This window comes from Barbus barbus (genome assembly GCF_936440315.1).
Source record: "Barbus barbus genome assembly, chromosome: 9".
NCBI classification, from domain to species: Eukaryota; Metazoa; Chordata; class Actinopteri; order Cypriniformes; family Cyprinidae; genus Barbus; species Barbus barbus.
The window spans coordinates 4,545,504-4,566,052 of NC_136737.1; the positions used below are offsets into that span (position 1 = coordinate 4,545,504).

The following is a 20,549-nucleotide window of genomic DNA, read 5'->3' on the forward strand; positions in this document are numbered from 1 at the left end:
AAAAATTAGGACAATTAACATCCACAAAATATGAGCCAGACAAGCATTTAAAATTAAATCATTTATTTTAAAAAAGTGCAAATCCAACAAATGATACATTCGAATTTTCCCCTTGCGCGACTCGAGACAGAACAGAAACCCATACATTAATTAATCTAAAGTTTATCAGGTCATACTATAAATGTGTTGGAGGGGGGGCTTCTAGCAGCAAAACCAAAAGAAATCAGAGTTACGGGATGCGACATGTTTGTAGAAAGGGGCAGGGCCAAAAATTCACACCACATGTATAAAGAAAAAGACATCAAAAACACATCAGATCTGCTCATTCAGAAGGAAACTCCTCTTCACAACTCGTCTTTAGGGAGCGTATCGTCCTCACTCTCCTCTTCCTCCTCCTCAGGAGCTTCTTCTGTGTGCTCTTCCCCCTCTGGCTCATCCTCATCTTCATCCTCCTCATCTTCCTCATTATCATCATCCTTCTTGCTCTTTTCCTCCTCTTCACCCTTTTTCCGTTCTTCCTCTTCCTGCTGGTCCTTCATTTTCTTTTCTGGTCCCTGATACGTAAAAATAACATCAGGCCATCAGTTTTTATGTTTAATTAACAATGTTGCTTAAATGTAAGAACTGATCACTGAAATCAAATAACTAAGTTATTAATTCTAATATGTTGTCAACTGACATAATTACCTTTGTTGCGCCCCACGTTTCTGTACCAAATTTTTCGGCCTCCTCAACATCATCAGTGATCAGGAAGTTATCAAAGATCGTTCCAGTTTTCACCTGTAAGAAAGATCAAAAGATCACTAAACTATGGATAAATCATCAAAATTTTGCAATCTTGCATAAATTGCCATTTAACAACAAAATCATTGCAAAAAAAAAACCTGCAGTACTACATAAAGTTATTGATATGTTGGTGTGACAACGTATGAATGAGAAAAAGTAGCAATAAAAGAACTCAATGAGGTACTTGCGCAACTCTTAATTTCCTTTGTGGTTCTTCATTTTTTGCGGAACAAAACATTAAAACAAAAGTTTTTGCGATCCTGCATAATGTGCCATTTAACCAAAAAAATATGTTCCTAATCTTAAATTAAGTTGCAAAAAATAAATCAATGCTGTACTTGTGTGCTCCATTAAAATTTACTTTATTTGTTATACCAAAAATACAATAACAAAAATAACTATGTTGTGTGTCAGAATTTTGTAAAACACCAAAATTGTAAATGCCAAAAATGCAATGTACAACTATTGTATATCTAATGTAAATATGGTATTCCACAAAATTCTGGAAAACATTTTTTTAACCTGGTGGACAGGTTAATGTCACCAAAGATAGCCAAACCAAATTTGTTGAAAACCTACAAATGAACTTTAACTTAGTTTAGCAGTACGCCCAATCTAAACCATACCTGCCAAAGATCCAGTCCCAGAATGCCAATGTTGTCAAATTTGTAAATGGAGTCGTCTGGAGTGTATTCAGGGTTGTCAATTTCGGGGTGAATCCAGGTGCCTTTGTAGTTGGGGTTGTCGATCTGTTTTGGTTTCCACTCGCCCTACATAAACACAGCTTTGTTAGCCAGTTGGTAAAACTGGATCCTGCACAATTAACAATCACTCTGATTGAGAAGATAGTTTTGAAAATACAGTAAAAATGGTCCATGTGAGTAACAACCTTGAGTATTAATTTCTATCAGAAACTCCTAGAAAGTCCAAACCTATTTGGGATTGAAACCAATCTAAAGTGGTTTTAGCTGGTCTCCCAAGGTCCAAAACTAGACCAAACCAACCAGTTTGAAGCACTTTATGGCTTGTTTGGTAGATCTTAAAATATTAGGATCTTCTATATGTGGACATCTAATAATGACATGATAAGTCCAAACCTACTTGGACCCTAAACCTTCTTCTGACAGCCTACCCTGCAGAAAAGACCACTCTATAGTGGTTTCAGGTGGTCTCCCAAGTGGTCTACAACAATCAACTAGACCAATCAGACTACTTTGAAGCACTTGATGGCTTTATGTTTGGTAGATATTAAAATATTTGGATCTACTTTGTGAGGATATCTCTGATAACAAGAAGATAACAGTAATCACTCAAAAACTCCTGGAAAGTCCAGGCCTACCTGGTAGTGAACCCTAAACCTTCTTCTGGCAGCTTACTGTGCAGAAAAGACCAGTCTAAAGTGGTTTTAACTGGTCTCCCAAGTGCCCAAAACGGACATAAAACCTCCAAACTAGACCAATCCGATCACTTCAGAGCACCTCATAGCTTCATGTTTGATAGATCTTGAAATATCAGGATCTTCTATGTTAGGACTGTCATTGTGTACCTTGTACTCTGGGTTCGGGATCATGGCAGGTTCCCATTCTCCATCCATGTCTTCATCCCAATCGTCGGGTTTCTTGGCATCAGGGTCGGGAATGTTCTCAGGTTTGTCCCAATCCTAAATAAAAAGTTAAAACACCATTGAATTCAAGTCTAAGAACAACTTTTTTTAAAAATATTGCAAAGATATCTGCACACTACAGCTTTGTCAATTGAAAACACACCTCAGGTTTTGTGTCTTCAGGATCGTCGATTTTCGCCCGGTCGTCCCAATCCTCTGGCTTCTTGGCCTCGGGATCCTTGATCTTTTTTGGAGGAAGGAAATCCCAGTCTTCCTCCAGAGAGCCCGATTCTACTTTCTCGTTGTCGATTTTGACTTCGTACGTCTGGTCTGGCCGCAGGATCAGCGTATACAGGTGCGTGAGTTCATCATCCTGACGGGTGCAAGCGGAAGAACTAAATTACAACAACTTGATTAAATCGAGAGATTTTAATTACATTGATAAAACATACTTTGCATTTGATGTCCTTCTTGATTAGGTGGTTCTGCCCTTTGTAGTTGAAAATGACGTGAACTTTCTTGGTGCTGTAGCCACAGATGTCGGGTCCTACGAGGAAGATCAAAGTGAAAATGACACAAAAATACTGAAAGTGAAAGTAAATGGATTTCACATTGCACTTCGTCAATGTTGTTGACGTTTTGCTAGTTTTCTTGGTGGAAGACGCAACAGTTTAAGCCACCAATCATGACTTACCGAACATAATGTAGTACTGCGATTCACCGTGCATACCGGTCTGGTCCAGGTCGGCGGGGAAGATTTTCACATACCCGCCACCACAGTCGATTTTCTGCTCATGTTTCACACTGAACTGGATGACAAGTGGTTTACCCTCATTACTAAATGAGTCAAAGCGACTGGATAGAGCGTAAAACCGAGCATCCTGACTTGTCTGCAAACCTTGAAGGGGGAAAAAACCATTGCATTATTATTTAAAGTCATCTCACATCGACTTTTCAGATGAAGACATTTGCATAAGCCAGTGAAAGAAGGCGTGACCTCTGACCTTTGTCAAGCTCAGCATCGCCATAGAATTTCCCTGAGGTCAATTTCCACTGGCCGTAGTCGGATTTGTGTTTGGATTCCAACCATCGGCTTTTCCAACCATCTGGAGAGACAAAGCAAAAATATAAGAATATCATATTAATTGATATTGAATTTACTTTGTGCAGTTTATTTTATTTTATTTTACAGGCCTACATGTATGTGTGTATATAACAAAGTCAAATATAAAAGAACTTCAATTATGCACATATTGTAAGTTAAAAACAACAGATATGAAACAAATTGTTTATACGACAACAACAGTTTAATGGTCTAAAAAGTTAACTGAAAGCAAAACCTAACACTGACTCATAAAATATATTTCTCGTTTGTTATAATCCATGAATGAGTGATTTAGACAAAAATAGGAATCATTTTCACAAATCATGGATTCTTAGCATGACTTAAGTTGTATAACACAGTTTAGTATGCAAATACAGTAAATGAAAGTGACACTGACGAGATAACACAACAGGCTAAAATAAACATACTCAATACATCACAAAAAGACATTAAGACCCATTATTCTGACATTTTCATCTCAATGAAACAATGTATCGAAAGACACGCACGATCAAAGAAGTGAAATTACCTCCGTCCAGAAATTGTTCTTTAAAATACACCTCTGCATATGCAGCAAATGCCAGAGCAGATATAAAGCACACTGCAACAGCGATCCGCATCTCTGCGCTGTTCAAGAAGCTATATTAGATGAAGATCCCGATGTAATAATGAATGGCGCTGGAGCTAAGGCTCAGTGAAATATGGCTCGGTTGTGTTCCTGCACAGATGGCTGAGAACCATTGGCCGGACGCGCAGCCAATCAGAGGAGACCACGAGTGAGGAGTCAGCGCAGTGGGCGGGGCTTCTGCGAAAGGAAGTGTGTAGGAATAAAAACAAGTTTAGTGAGATTCTTGTCGCGATACTAAGTAAACTAGAAAAATGAGTTTGTTAAGGACGTTAATGTGATAATGTTAACATGTGTGTGTGTTTAGCTTAGATACATGCTGCTTACTACCAATTATATTATTAATTATAATCCTAGCGGTCGTAGTCATGAAGTTAAAGAAATATAAAATTTCTGAGGGAAATATTTTAAAGTCTTTCAAACTGTTTTTATTTTTTTAAATGTGTGCTAAAAATGCATTTGTAATTTGGAGAGTTTATGTTTAGCCAGTAGCCTAGCCTAACTATCTAGGAGCTTTAGTATTAGGAGAGAAGTCTGATCTGTTCAATAACAAACACTATCTATTTTGCAATGCAAGCTAGTTTAGGTGAATGCAGAAGACTAACTGTTCTTAGCATATAACAATACCTGCTACATTTAAATAATATGACAGGTATACATTTTTAAGTCTTTTAAATCCCACAGTCAAAATAAAAATGACCATATTAAGAAAAAAATTAAGATAAATGATCAAATAAATTCTACTAAATCTAATGTGAGCAAAGCAATTTTTAGCAGCATCAATACCAGCAGATGACTATTATAATAAAGCATTGGAAAAATAAATGATGATTAAAAAAGATACATGATATTAGTCAACTGATGTGTGAATATGTGCTTGATCTTGTTGAGCTCTTCTGGATGTGATGTCATAAACCAGAATAATGACAGTAGCCACGCCCACCAGAGCAGAGAGAACCAATCGGATCACAGCTCCAGTAGAAGCACAACAGTGTTCAGAGTCTGAGGAATAAACACATCAAACTGAGATCAGATCAGTCATTAAACACTAATATCAGCTCTAATATCAGCGCTGCTGTACCTGAACATGTGTGACAGAGTTCAGTGATGTCCAGATGTTGAGTCTGGTTGCTGATATTAGAGAAGTTAAAAGTGTCTTAAGCAGTGTTTGATCTGAGAGTGTTTGGCTCTGCTCTCTCCTGTAACTCTTCAGCTCATTTCTTCTTCATTTCTTATCAAATGTCTCAATTGTTTCTCCTCTCAGACTGATTTCAGAGTTTCTCTGATGGCTTTATGGAGCAGGAACTGTGTGTAGAAAAGTGATCTCTGATATGTAAATATGATTAATATTCAACTGCTACAGATTACGACACAAAAAGGGAAATTCTGTGTTCACAATATAAAAGTAATATCTTGTTTGTGAAGAAATGACCAGATGCTTTATCTGAAATTATTTTTTTTTTTTTAAATGCAAATTTGTGCAGTCTATTTATAAAATATATTAAAGTTGAATAAATCCCCATAAATCAAGCTGAAGGGATTATTCAATGATTTGCTCATAATGTTTGTAATGAATTGAACTCTTTTTTAAGTCCCTTGCGCCATCTGCTGGCACTAAGTTGTCTTTATTTGAAGTGTGACGTCACTTTCAAAAAGATTATTTTTTGATTGCTGCTGAACCATAGACTTTAATCCCAGTACTTCTGTGATTATTTGAATGATTGTAAACCATACAGAAAACTTTGTAAAGATGTTTAATATTTAGGATTAACTGCTGTTTCTTGGTCAGTGCATATTTGTCAAAGGGTCCAATAGAATGAATCATTGTCATTTATGAATAAGATTGCGTGGGTGATTGAATCTGTTTAAATATCCAAATTAAGTGAATGATCCATCTTCAAAGAGATCAGGGGCTTAAGCCCCCAAAGCAACAATATGCAAGAAATTACATTATCAATCATGTCCCTGATGTGTGAATAAGTGCTTGATCTTGTTCAGCTCCTCTGGATCTGGTGTCATTAACCAGAACAGTGATACTCAAATCTGGCTGGCGAGATCCACTTTCCTGCAGAGTTTAGCTCTAACCCTAATCAAACACACCTGAGCTTGCTAATGTCTTCAGGATCATTAGAAAATCACAGGTAGGTGAGTTTGATCAGGGTTGGAGCTAAACTCTGCAGGAAAGTGGATCTCACGAGCCAGATTTGAGTATCACTGAACCAGAATAACGACAGTAGCCACGCCCACCAGACCAGAGAGGACCAATCGGATCACAGCTTCAGTAGAACCACAACAGTGTTCAGAGTCTGAGGAATAAACACATTAAACTGAGATCAGCTCAGTCAATAAACGTTAATATCTAGAATATTTAAATTGCTACATCAAGTTAATTCTTAACACGTCAAGTTTTTCCCATCTCATTGGTGGCTTCTGTTTGTTGCACATGCAGGAGCACTTATACCTCCCTTACGTTACACAATCATCCCTCTATAACAGGGTTCCTCAAAGTAAATTTCTCAAAGACAAGCTACCTCTTCTCTCTAAATCCACTTTTAATATTTTAACCAGTTAACACATACACATTGTCTGAGTAATTCAAGCTGGACTCTGTCATTATCCCACTTGACTGCTGTGAGCAGCTCAGTTTGTGTCGAAAATAAACCTGGTCTGATTTTTCTACATCTAATGTGGTTTGATGGACAAATAGCGTCTGCATTAGCCTGTCTTATTATTATTTGAGTGAGGTCTGTGGTTTGTGGCTGGAGTGTTTCTCTATTTTCTTCTACTTATATGAATCAAACAATCAGACTTTCACTCCATACAAAACACATTTACAGTAAAAAAAATAATCAATGGTCGATTATGAAATCAGTCGTTATTCTTATCATGCATCAGTTGGAAAGGTAAAATCAGTAAAAGCTTGTTGATTTTCATGATGTTGAAGGAGACGGGCATGTGAACGGAAACTAACTGAGGTTGGGGGAGGATTCAACCAGATAAATATAACAGTTCAGTCGTGAGACATTTTAAGCATTACTGGACTTTTCAGTGAACAGATGAAGAAAATGCTTCTCAAATTAGTTCTGTTCTGTTTGTGGCGTCTGGTTGGTGAGTTTGAAATCTGTTTTTACGGCTTCTGTTCTGGTATCATGTCATAAATTACTGGTTAAATTAGTCAGAGAGGATTAACATTCACTGTTGTTCTCATACAGAAATAACTGAACTGTGATTTTACTGTGAGATCAAGTTTGAATTCATCTCTGTTGAGTGTGGTGCATTCTAGCGATAGACTCATTCAGCCTGTTTTTCGCTGTTTGAAACTTTTGAAACTTTATTAAAAAAAAATAAAAAAACACCACACAGATCCAGTTACATATATGTATCGATTTCTCCTTTCATTTGGCATTTTTTGTTTCTGTACCACTGAAGAATATTCAAATATTTTAAACTAGATCTAGTGTTAGTGACGGCTTTCTTAAACCAGCATAAAATAAAAATTAAATTGAAGCTTTAATCTGTGTTTTTCAGGTGTGTTTGGTGATGGACTGAAGTTTGTGAAAATGGGAGATTCAGTCACTCTAAACTCTGGTCTTACTGAAATGATGGATGATGATGTGATTCAGTGGAGGTTTGGATATGAAAACACTGTAATAGCTGAAATCAATGTAACGTCTGACAGCATGACTGTATATGATGATGTTCTTGATGGGAGATTCAGAGACAGACTGAAGCTGGACAATCAAACTGGATCTCTGACCATCACGAACATCACAACTGATCATAATGGAGTTTATGAAGTAGAGATCAACCATTTGAGAATATTTTTCTTTCCCACTGTTTATGGTGAGTATATTTATTCCACCTGTTTTATTTTTTCATCACCAGATACAATATCAATCCACACACTATTTTGCTTCTTTTGTATCTGTTCTGTTGTTTTATATTATTATTCATTTGAAAATTACATTTCAGTAATTAAGTAAACAAACATGAAGTATTTAAACAGTTTTCGTTTGTGACAAATGCTATTCTGTTTCTTCTCTCTGTGTTTGGTGATACAGATGAAATATCAGTGCTGGAGGGAGATTCAGTCACTTTAAACTCTGATCTTACTGAAATAATGGATGATGATCAGATTCAGTGGCGGTTTGGACGTGAAATCACTTTAATAGCTGAAATCAATAAACTGGCCAACAGAAGGACTGTAAAAGATGATGTTCTTGATGGGAGATTCAGAGACAGACTGAAGCTGAACAAACAAACTGGATCTCTGACCATCACAAATATAAGAATAGAAGATGCTGGATATTATAAACTACTGATAATTGGATCAAAACCATCACTAAAAACTTTCCGTGTTTCTGTCTATGGTGAGTAGAGATCATTTGTCCTGATTTCTACAGCTGTGTTGTGGCTTATTCATTCACCGACCAGACCACACATCTCAACGTCAGTAAACTCTGTCACACATGTTCAGGTACAGCAGCACTGATATTAGTTGATGTCTGCGCTGATATATTATACACTTGATTGTCTCAATGACTTTCTCTCCTCTCCACCTGTATCTGGTGTGTGGTGAGCACACTGGCGCCGTTGTACTGTGGCTGCCGTCGCATCATCCAAGTGGATGCGGCACACTAGTGGTGGTTGAGGAGAGACCCCCACATGATTGTAAAGCGCTTTGGGTGTACAGCAATACACAATAAAGCGCTATATAAATGCATCATTGATTCCGATTAGCCTTTTTCTAAATGCCCTTTATATAAAACACTAAAGCTCAAACAGCAGCAGCTTTAGTTTCAGTCGTGACGTGATTCTCATCTGAGTTAAAAGTGTTTTCTGTGTATGATGTTGTGTGGAGCTCAAATCAACTTCAGTTCCTGCATCAGGAAATAAGAGTTTTATACAAAATCACCACAAACATAGTTATTATTAATCAGTTTTGATATTTGGATATTATTCATTTTCAGTTTCAGATTGTTAAGTAAACTATCCTTAAGTTATTTAAAAGTCTTAATGTTTTTCTGTTTGTTCTCTCTGGTGTTACAGATGAAGTGGTGTCAGTGATGGAGGGAGATTCAGTCACTCTAAACTCTGGTCTTACTGAAATACAGACACATGATCTGATAACGTGGAGGTTTGGACGGACCGTTATAGCTCTAATCAAGAAAGAGGCTGGAATCTTCTCCACATATGACGGGAGATTCAGAGACAGACTGGAGCTGGAACATCAGACTGGATCTCTTACCGTCACAAACACCACAACCACAGACTCTGGGCTTTATCAAATAACCATGATCAAAGGCATCAAACAGACCACAAATACATTCAGTTTTACTGTCTTTGGTGAGTCACAAACACAGTGTCATTTGTGCTGCCAGTCTTTATATGAATAATTGTTTGAGTATTCAATAAATATTTATTAAACAAACAAACCACTTAGTCATTTAAGATCACTAAAATAATTATTGAGACACTGTCTTTTCAACTTGTGTTTTAAGTTTTATTTTTTTTTTGGTCATTTTGTTTTAAATTAATCTATTAATCTTGACATATGAACAGTATCAGCATGAAACACTCGACTCAAAACATTCAAACACTGACTGATAAAACAAACTCTTAATTATTGTTACTTACTGTTAAATTATTCTCTCATGTTTTCAGCTCGTCTGCCTGTTCCTGTCATCAGCAGTAACTCTTCACAATGTTCATCATCATCATCATCACAGCAGAATTGTTCATTTCTGTGTTCAGTGGTGAATGTGAGTGATGTGACTCTCTCCTGGTACAAAGGAAACAGTTTATTGTCCAGCATCAGTGTGTCTGATCTCAGCATCAGTCTCTCTCTACCTCTGGAGGTGGAATATCAGGATAAAAACACCTACAGCTGTGTGCTCAACAATCCCATCAGAAACCAGACTCAACATCTGGACATCAGTCAACTCTGTCACACATGTTCAGGTACGGCAGCACTGATATTAGAGCTGATATTAGCGTTTATTGACTGAGCTGATCTCAGTTTGATGTGTTTATTCCTCAGATTCTGAACACTGTTGTGCTTCTACTGAAGCTGTGATCCGATTGGTTCTCTCTGCTCTGGTGGGCGTGGCTACTGTCATTCTTCTGGTTTATGACATCAGCTCCAGAACATCTGAACAAGATCAAGCACATATTTACACATCAGAAACATGATTGATGTATTTTCTCATGCAACTACCTTATATGTATCATTTAATAATCTTTTATTTTTACATGCTTTATATTCATCTGCTGGTATTGATGTGGCTCATTTTCAAACGTTCATATAAATATCAAATGCAAGTGTTTGTCTTGATAAATATTGAAGATTACCAAAAATGCTCACATTAGATTAATCTTTCATGTTTGATTTAGAGGTTTAATGGGTTTTGAAACTGTACCTGTCTTTCGGTGTTATTACTGTAAAGATTCAGTTTGAAGGATTTGTTTATATGTCTGTCAGATAAGACACACAGATCTCGCTGTTCAGTCTAGTTGTCATCTGTATTTTCTTGCCTTTATCAATAAAGTTTTCTCACTCTGAGGTTCAAGAGTCTCTCCATGTTTGATTACATGTCGAGCGCCCCCTGGAGGAATACAAAGGTTCATTAGTGCATATGAAGGTTTACATTATTATAAAGCTTATAATACTGCTAATACAATATTTTGCTTAATTATTAAATTGATATATTTTGTGTTTATTCTGTATGCACAGATAGCTATTAGTAAAAACGAGCATACTGCAGTCTTGCCTTCAGTGTGATTATTCATGCCAAGTTACCACACTGTGGATGTGTTTATATGAATATTAATCATATTTTCATATCAGAGAAGACATTTCAGCACAGAGCTATAGCAGATTCCTGCTCCATAAAGCCAAAAACAAGCATTGCTTTAAGTTACTTTTAACTGCTGTAGTCACTGATCATGTTATGGATCAGATTATTTCTGCTGAAAACATCTGCACTGAACAGAAGAAGAAGCTGTGGCTAACAGGAGCTAAAAGCAGTCAACTTAACATGTTGTGAAAAAAACAAAAACAACATGCATCAACACTTATAGATGTCCGGTTATTTTAGCTGACAGTAGAGCTTCTCATGACTTTAAAACAGATCAGCTTCACATCAGCTCATCTGTCGTTTCATTACTGAACCAGTTTTGAAGAGCTTGTGTTTTCATATTTGTGAACTGAATCCTTTTGAAGATGTTTCACACTGTTTTGTTCTGTTTGTGGCGTCTGGTTGGTGAGTTTGAAATCTGTATGACTTTTGCTCTTATAATTTCTGTCTTACAGTCATTCATAGAAATACTGGGATACAGTTTATAGTTCGGCTACAAACATTGATGTCTATGGTAGCGATCAAAATAGAGCCACTCATATTTTTGAAAGTAAGTGGTGCTTCAAATAACGTTTGTGTCGATTGCATCGTTTCTTCACTAGGTGGCGACAAGTGACTGTTAAAAAATGTATTTGTCATTGAATCATTCATTCAAGATTCGTTCAAAAACACTGATTCATCCATTAATGAAACAAGTGAGGTATGAGTGAGTCTTTGAATCATTAATACAAACCAGTTTTTCATCATTTGAATACTAAATATACATATACCCCGGGCTTTATGAAGTGACCATCAGCAGCAGCTGAAAGACCGCATACACAGAGTTACTGTCTATGGTGAGTCACAATTACAGTTGTGATGCCAGATACATAATAACAATTGTATAGTAAGTATTTCTAAACAAATAATCATTTAACCCTCAAATGCCATGTTTACAAATCTGGTCAATATGACCCCAAAACTATATACATTTTTAATCATACAAATAATATATCTTTTTTTTTTTACTTCTCATCTATACATTAAAGCTGTGTTTTGGGAGATATGAAGTACTTTTGTACCTATTTACCTCATCTACACCATTAGCTTGCATATATATATATATAAAACACAAATTATTATCTAAATTTGATTTGTTTCTGGATATTGATCTAGGTGTTAGGTGTAGAATTCTGCCATCTGCTAGTTAGAGAAAAACTTGTAGAAATGAGAGTTTTTGAAAGAATAGTGTAATGACCATATATATCCAGCAGAGGCCCATAGAGAGCCATTCATTTTCTGGAAGTAGCCAACTGCTCCTCCCACAACTTTTCTTATATATATTTTGTAAATATATATTGAAACATTATAAAATACATAAAAAACAGTATTTCTCTCAAAGGTTAGAATTTGTTTTTGTTGTTTGAGGTATTTTGAAGTGCCCACTTTTGCAATAATGCCACAGAAATTAGCTGAAATGGCACACAAGTTGTGACTAAAACTTGATTGCAGGAGTTTGACGTATGAGGGGAAGCCCAGTATTACAGCACAGCGTCATACAAGCCAAGATATAAAATTACAGAAATGAAGCAACCGAAAGCAATATATGTCTTCCTCAGATGTAATGTTAGTTCTGTACTTCAGCGTTGGGTAAAAGAGCATTATAATCTCCTTTGTGGTAGAGAAAGCTGCTTACATGTAGGCTAAGGGAAACAGTGAAGATGTTGAATTAAACATACACACAATCAGCTTTTCCACATGTTTGAACTGGCCCCGATAATCCAAATTTATACTTGGCACTTGCTTCATTTCTGCAAGTCAGTTTTTGTAAAAGAATGACTTGATCCACATATGACCTTCAACGACAGCCGCTTGCGCCACCTGCTGGTGAGCGGCTGACATCAGCTGGAGATCATGCATCGGTGCTCTACTGCTATTCCTGCGGGGCCCGGATGTGCACCGCTCAATTTTCTGCCCAATTTTAAATGGTTCCATTCAATAAAGTGCATAACAACACCAAAGACATGTTTTATATAGAACAAGAAAATTGTGAACTTTGAAAATTAATGTAACAATAATAAGACAATAGAAATACAATAATACATACCTGCAAGCACAGAATGGGACAGTATTACAACAATTGTCTCTGTTCTGTTTACAATCTGCAAATACATCTTTGCGTTAGTACATTGTCCCATCACTCTAACATGCAAGAAACAACCAAAACCACAAAAATCACACTTCACAAGTTGGTTTAACCTTTTCTTATCCCAAGTAATGTCCATGAACTACATTACCCAGAATGCACACGCACTCCACTCAGTGCAGCAACACCTTAATCTCTTGTCATACTCAAGTAAATCAATCAAATGTATGTGAATGTCAATCAAATGTTTTTGGTAAATCAATCAAATGTATGTGTTGCCAAGGCTTGAGGGCGCCTCAAGTTCATAGTGGTCCTATCATAAGATTGTGTAATATAGAATTTTCATGAAATACAGGGTTTTTGGCTTTATGTCAGTGTTTTATGATACATGATGTACAGTATTATATTTGTTTTAACTGTATAAATTAGAAATTTAAATAATATTCATGAAAAATGTAATGAAATGCAAAGAATATAAAGCATTATTCAGCTAAAAAGAATGGAATAAATAAAAGCAGATGTTGTTGGAAAGTATGTATGTATGTAAAGTGTGTAAGTTTAGAAGTACTGTGTTAAAGCTTATAATTACACCAACTGAATCACCACAAACATTTCTGGGGAAAAATATTAACTATAAGTAAACTTACACTTATTCTAAGTTAGATCCACTATTGTATGTTGTTGCCATATGGCAACATTTCATAAAGTACCTTAAAATAATATTTTTTCCCAATTTTATTTTAATTTTTCTACAGCACTTTAAGTTAAGCCATTCCAAGAAAAGAAAAGGAGTCAAACTTTTTTTTTTTCTAGGTCTATCATAATGTGTGCAGTAGAGGGTTAGAAGTTAGAAGTTAATTGACATCAGGTCTGTAACATGATTAGTTATAAAAGGGATGTCTTAGAGAGGCAGAGTCTCTCAGAAGAAAAGATGGGCAGAGGTCTGTGAAAGAGTGCGTAAAAAGATTGTGCAATACTTTAAAAACAACGTTCCTCAATGTCAAATTGCAAAGGCTTTGCAAATCTAATCATCTACATTGCATAACATCATCAAAAGATTCAGAGAAACTGGAGAAATCTCTGTGCGTAAGGGACAAGTGCGAAGGTCTTTGTTGGATACCTGTGGTCTTCGGGCCCTCAGACGACACTGCATCACTCATCAGCATGATTCTGTCATTGACATTAATAAATGGGCTCAGGAATACTTCCAGAAACCACTGTCGGTAAACACAATCCGCCATGCCATCTGCAGATGCCAACTAAATCTCTATCATGCAAAAAGGAAGTCATATGTGAACAAGGTCCAGAAGCGCTGTTGTGTCCTGTGGGCCAAGGCTCATTTAAAATAGACTGTTTCAAAGTGTAAAAGTGCCCTATGGTCAGACGAGTCCAAATTTGACATTCTTGTTGGAAATCACGAACGCCGTGTCCTCCAGGCTAAAGAGGATGGAGACCTTCTTGATACAGATGACAAATGGACAGAACAGCGACATCTGTGAGTCTTGTCTGACAGATAAACAAAGCCTTCAAATTGGATCTGTACAACAACAACACTGCAAGACAGTGGCTCAAAATGTGTGTGCGTATATATATATATATATATATATATATATATATTAGGGCTGTAACGTATGTGATTAATCTAAAAATTTTAATGCATTAATATTTTTTTAACGCAAATTAATAGTTTGACTTCTTCAACTTCTTGCCGTCATCGCAGTACGGAAGGAAATCTATCATTGTCTGTGTCCCAATGTGCCCAGCAATGTGCATACTATCCATCCTAAATTATATGTGATATTAGTAATTTTCAGTACTATTTAGGGCAGATAGGGTGGCTAGGATACACACTGGGACGCTGGGCTAGACGAAAGTGAAGCGAATGCGGAGAGAGAGAGCGAGGCTGTATCCGAAATCGCCCCCTTTACCCTCATTCACTATTCCCTACTTTAGTCCACTCATACAGTTCACTTCAAGGAGTGAATGAAAACGAGTGAGTGAATTCGGACACTGAGTGCACCGGAAGGACTGCCGCTTTTGCAAAGTTTGCTTGCTGTTTAATAGGGGGGAAGGGGTGGCCTAATGGTTAGAGAGTCGGACTCGTATTCCAAAGGTTGTGGGTTCGAGTCTTGGGCCGGCAGGAATTGTAGGTGGGGGGAGTGAATGTCCAGCGCTCTCTCCACCCTCAATACTACGACTGAGGTGCCCTTGAGCAAGGCACCGAACCCCCAACTGCTCCCCGGGCGCCGCAGCATAAATGGCTGCCCACTGCTCCGGGTGTGTGTTCACGGTGTGTGTGTGTTCACTGCTGTGTGTGTGTGCACGATGGATGGGTTAAATGCAGAGCACAAATTCCGAGTATGGGTCACCATACTTGGCAGTATGTCACTTCACTTTCACTTTTTCACTTTCAATAATCATTTGAAATGGGCAGCTCCAGTAGTAAGATTGAAGGATTTATCTTGAACTCTGTCACGGAAATTATGTATAAACCCTAATAGTCAATTTACAACTAATTTTGTACCTTTGTTGTATTACGCCGTGGACGAGCGCTTCTAAAATTAATGAATGGATGATTACGCGCGCAACTTTCACAGTGCATTCTGGGGATTCTCTAGCCACTCAGTGTACATCGGTTGTACACTCGTTTTTGCAGTGCATTGTGGGATTGAATGAGTGCACTCGAGAACATCCACTATGGTTTCGAACACCACTTAAAATGGCTGTCCCCTCAAATAGTGCACAATTTGGGGGTATAGGGGGCGATTTCGGATACAGCCCGAGTGTGTCCGAGAGAGAGAGAAAGCGACAGTGCGTGACAGATATGTATACTCACATGTGATAAGGGTACAGTGAACCAGTGTTGCCAGGGATGCGGTTTTACCACACAATTGGGCTATTTTGAAAATACAGCCGCGGGAAAAATTACAGAGCCGTGGGTTGTGGTTTTGGGCTACTTTTATAATGTACTGCGACCGCCCAAAGTGTATACACATGTGATCGCAAAAGTAAGTTATTAAAAACACTCGATGGTGATTTAAAGTGAGTTCTGATTAAAAGTGTACTATTAATCTCATAAATTGTATTATGTAGCATGATGCTAATGTTAGCTTTAATGCTCCTGCAGAACAGGTCCAATTCTTCTTCATAATGCATTTTGTCATATTACTTCATGTAAGGTCGCAAGAAAATGTTTTGTTGTATTTATTTAGAAATACTTTTGATAATAGTTGGGTAAATGTATACTGGGATTGAAGCGATGTGGCTTGGAAAACGTTTTACTGCCAATATAAAGGCTGATAATGGCTGAAAAAAACAACAAAAGAATAATAAGGATGATGTCTTATACTTTGCGGAGATGTGAAAGGTTCTGTTTCCTTAAACTAGTTTGTCATGCTTTTCTTTATTTCAACACATTTACAGTTAAATCCTAGTATTTAAAATTTGCGATTAATCGTGATTAATCACAGTCCTGGACTGTGATTAACGCGATTACATTTTTTAATTGACTGACAGCACTAATATATATATGTATAAACACACACACACATATTTTGAGCTGCATCAATACCAGCAGCAGATGAAAGTAAGCCTATAAAAATAATATACAAAATAGTTATATCTGAGAAATGATGACATTTAGGTTTCTGATGTGTGAATATGTGCTTGATCTTGTTGCGCTCTTCTGGATCTGATGTCATAAACCAGGAGAATAACAGTAGCCACGCCCACCAGAGCAGAGAGGACCAATCGGATCACAGCTTCAGTAGAACCACAACAGTGTTCAGAGTCTGAGGAATAAACACATCAAACTGAGATCAGCTCAGTCAATAAACGTTAATATCAGCTTTAATATCAGCGCTGCTGTACCTGAACATGTGTGACAGAGTTTGCTGATGTCCAGATGTTGAGTCTGGTTTCTGATGGGATTGGGATGAGATCCTGATGATGATGATGATGATGATGTTGTTGATGATGATGATGGTGATGGTGATGATGATGATGGACAGTTACTGCTGATGACAGGATCAGGCAGACGACCTGAAAACATGAAAGAATAAATACAGAAGAGAATGAATGAAGATTCAAGCAGATGAGGAAGAAACACTGAGGGAGCATTTAAAGCAATCTTATATGTAGAGTAAAAATTATTTATATTTAATCTGTATTTAAAAAATTATTTTTAAAATGTATTTAACAAATAAAACAACATTTAAATGATAAGGTATTCATTTAGATTTAAGTTAAAGCTGGAATAAATATAACTCAAATATCTCACCATAGACAGTGAAAATATAACTCTTTTTCACATTTTTGGTCCTTAGTTCAAGAACTCCAGTGTGTTCAGTTCTCATGTTCATGATGGTCAGAGATCCAGTTTGATTGTCCAGCTTCAGTCTGTTTCTGAATCTCCCATCAAGAACATCATCATATACAGCAAGTCTGTTGGTCTGTTTATTGATTTCAGCTAATAAAGCGTTTGGAGGTACAAACCTCCACTGAATCACATTACTTGCCATCATTTCAGTACTATCAGGGAATAAAGTGAATTTATATCCCTCCACCACTGATATATCGTCGAAATCACCGACCATGCATGAAGAACAACCTGAAACAGATCACAAATGAAAACTTTTAAATAAACTCACATGGAAACAGATGCAAAATGGTGTGTTGATTAAGAATTTAACCTTTGTGGTGAATAAAATATGAATCAGGAGAAATGAACAGTTAACTCACGTTGTACAGTGAGAACGAAACTCTTTGTCAAACAGTTGGTGTGTAGTTCATAAACTCCAGCGTGTTCAGGTCTGGTGTTTCTGATGGTCAGAGATCCAGTTTGTTTGTCCAGCTCCAGTCTGTCTCTGAATCTCCCATTAAGGACATAATTTACAGTGATTCTTCCATCCGTTACACAAATTTTAGCTATGCTTTTATATCCGAACATCCACCGAATCACATCATTATTCATCCTTTTATGAAGATCGTTGTGTAGAGTTACTGGTTCTCCCTCCGTCACCGACTCACCGAACACACCTGAAGAACAAACATAAAAAGATTAAGACTTAAATAACTTGATGCTTTACTAAAGTAAATAACTTGGAATTTACATTTCAAAAATTAATGACATAGCAGAAGCAAACTGGTGTGTAGATTATGTTTGTGGTGATTTTGAATATAAACTGATTTCCTGATGCAGGAACTGAAGTTGATTTGAGCTCCACACAACATCATACACAGAAAACACTTTTAATTCAGATGAGAATCACGTCACGACTGAAACTAAAGCTGCTGCTGTTTGAGCTTTAGTGTTTAATATAAAGGACATTTAGAAAAATAAAAACTGAATCTGAAGAAAGAATTGAAATCATAAAATCACATTTCAAACTCACCAACCAGACGCCACATGCACAAACAGAACCAAAATCTGTCAAACATCTTCAACGGAATCAGTCCACAAATATGAAAAGACAAACTCTTCGATTAAATTCACAGATGCACTGATGTCAGGCTGATCTGTAGTAAAGTCATGAGAAAATCTACTATCAGTCAATCATATTTAACCGTTTTGATGTGTTTTACTGATAATTTTACAGCATCTGAACTCCAGTCAGCCGCAACGTCCTGATACAATATTTTCGATAGTGTTATTTTCACAAGGGCCCCATAAATTTCTCACAGACTGGAGATGTTAAAAAATATCTTAAAGGAGCCATTTCATGTGGTCAAGAGATCCTGAGAGTGTTTCTCTCTAAAATCTCCTTCAGCTGTTGTTAGTCTTACATTTTTAAATTAGTTCTGAAAACAGCAGAAAAGTGAATGTTGCATGAGTGCTGAATCAGATACTGGCTTCAATAGATTCAATCCTGTTCAGCATCCGACTCTTATTTGACTATTAATGGAATAGTTTTATTTCAATGTAAAGATATTTTGCTTAGAGACAGGATTGTGCGGTTCTTCATAGAAAACTCTTACTAGAACCCCCCCCCCAACCCAACCAATAACATCCAGATGAAGCTGTTTCTGTCTACCGATCTAGCTAGAACTACAGATTCCTGTACAGATAAAACAAAGTGGCAAACCATAACAGGTTTCAATTTCACTCTTAAAACTGAAGATTAAAATGTATATTTATTTTATGCATTATAAATGTCATACTTTGTTAATAAAGATATACACATTTATTTTATGATAGTATTAGGCAAAATCAGGCAGTATACATTAACAATCAATTATTTGAAATCATTTTAAAATAAAACCAAATACAAGTATTTTCAGAATACACTTTACAGTATATTTAGTATCTTAAAGCTCACTGGCTACCAGTGTCAGCTCGCATCCAGTTTAAGACACTGATGCTTGCGTACAGAACTACCACAGACTCAGCACCCTCCTACTTCCACTCACTATTACGAACCTACATCCCCTCCAGAAGTCTGAGATCTGCTAGTGAGCGACGCCTTGTGGTACCATCACAGAGAGGCTCAAAATCACTCTCCAGAACATTCTCGTTCACCATTCCTGGCTGGTGGAATATTCTTCCCACCCCTATCCGGAACGCCGGATCCCTGGTAATATTCAAGCAACAACTGAAAACTCATCTCTTTCGGCAGTACTTGACTTCATCCTAAAAAAAAAAAAAAAACTTTCCCTCTATCTTTCTCTCCACCTACTAGCTTGCACATATTTGAACAATGACTGAGACTTGGTGTTACGAGCACTTCCTCTGTCTGATTGCCTCTTCAAGATTAATCGCTTTTTGTATTCCCCAATTGTAAGTCGCTTTGGATAAAAGCGTCTGCCAAATGACTAAATGTAAATGTAAATGTAAGGCAGCTCAGCTTCTCTATCCTTGAATGGGGAAACACCATTCCATCAAAGGTTATCACCAAGTCTCTGACTAAACATCGTCATTAAAATCGCCAAAGAAATCTAACAATAACTGTCTCAACACACGAATCCATTCTGTCAAAGAGGGAGTTTTGGTTCCTTGCCACTCAGTTGGGGACACTTTCTAGTGATTATCGTCAATTTGATTTAGCAGATACTATTTAAACTAAACTGATCTAGACAATGACATTTCTGAATTCGGACCGAGCGTTTTGATTGGACGAACATTTCTTGGTTCTACACCTTCCACAGAATATATAAATTCAGATAAATAAATTTAGACCACTTAGCTTTAATGATTGCTATTGGGATGTGAAGAGACTTTCAACTAGAATAACAAAAAATGTTTCTGAAGACAATCATCTATGGCACCTTTAAATATCTTGTTTTTGATTTCCTCAAATCATTGTTTATTTGTCCTTTCTTTACTTTATAAAGTATTACTTTTTGTATTTCTACATCAATTTTACACACATGGGTCAAAAAAGGATAAAGAAACCTTTGATATGTGCTAATTGTTTGCAAGTAGGAACATATTTAATGCAGAAAACTATTCA

General features: G+C 36.8%; 2 protein-coding genes across 2 annotated transcripts; one reads left to right on the plus strand and one right to left on the minus strand.

The window, feature by feature from the left end:
• Positions 1 to 43: 43 nt before the first annotated feature.
• Positions 44 to 5,023, minus strand: LOC306874881 (calreticulin-like). The gene is made up of 10 exons (XM_079425176.1): positions 4,964 to 5,023; positions 4,024 to 4,299; positions 3,394 to 3,495; positions 3,084 to 3,287; positions 2,842 to 2,936; positions 2,553 to 2,762; positions 2,333 to 2,446; positions 1,413 to 1,556; positions 688 to 780; positions 44 to 554 (listed from the first exon to the last, which is right to left on the minus strand). Exons 2-10 carry the CDS (start codon positions 4,112 to 4,114, stop codon positions 345 to 347), a joined length of 1,263 nt encoding a protein of 420 aa, XP_079281302.1. The 5' UTR covers positions 4,115 to 4,299; positions 4,964 to 5,023; the 3' UTR covers positions 44 to 344.
• A 2,630-nt stretch (positions 5,024 to 7,653) lies between these two features.
• On the plus strand, positions 7,654 to 10,680 carry LOC306874883 (uncharacterized protein). Its single transcript, XM_079425179.1, has 5 exons — positions 7,654 to 7,962; positions 8,181 to 8,489; positions 9,169 to 9,465; positions 9,784 to 10,080; positions 10,160 to 10,680. Exons 1-5 carry the CDS (start codon positions 7,680 to 7,682, stop codon positions 10,309 to 10,311), a joined length of 1,338 nt encoding a protein of 445 aa, XP_079281305.1. The 5' UTR covers positions 7,654 to 7,679; the 3' UTR covers positions 10,312 to 10,680.
• The last annotated feature ends 9,869 nt before the right edge of the window (positions 10,681 to 20,549 follow it).

Bases quoted from the DNA above. Each gene is read 5' to 3' on its own strand.
- LOC306874883 (XM_079425179.1), top strand. From the start codon at position 7,680: ATGGGAGATTCAGTCACTCTAAACTCTGGTCTTACTGAAATGATGGAT. The intron at 9,466-9,783 runs GTGAGTCACAAA...TCATGTTTTCAG, and splicing joins ATTCAGTTTTACTGTCTTTG to CTCGTCTGCCTGTTCCTGTC. The intron at 10,081-10,159 runs GTACGGCAGCAC...TTTATTCCTCAG, and splicing joins ACTCTGTCACACATGTTCAG to ATTCTGAACACTGTTGTGCT.
- LOC306874881 (XM_079425176.1), bottom strand. From the start codon at position 4,114: ATGCGGATCGCTGTTGCAGTGTGCTTTATATCTGCTCTGGCATTTGCT. The intron at 2,937-3,083 runs GTAAGTCATGAT...TCTTCCTCGTAG, and splicing joins GCAGTACTACATTATGTTCG to GACCCGACATCTGTGGCTAC. The intron at 1,557-2,332 runs GTACACAATGAC...GTGTTTATGTAG, and splicing joins TCCCGAACCCAGAGTACAAG to GGCGAGTGGAAACCAAAACA.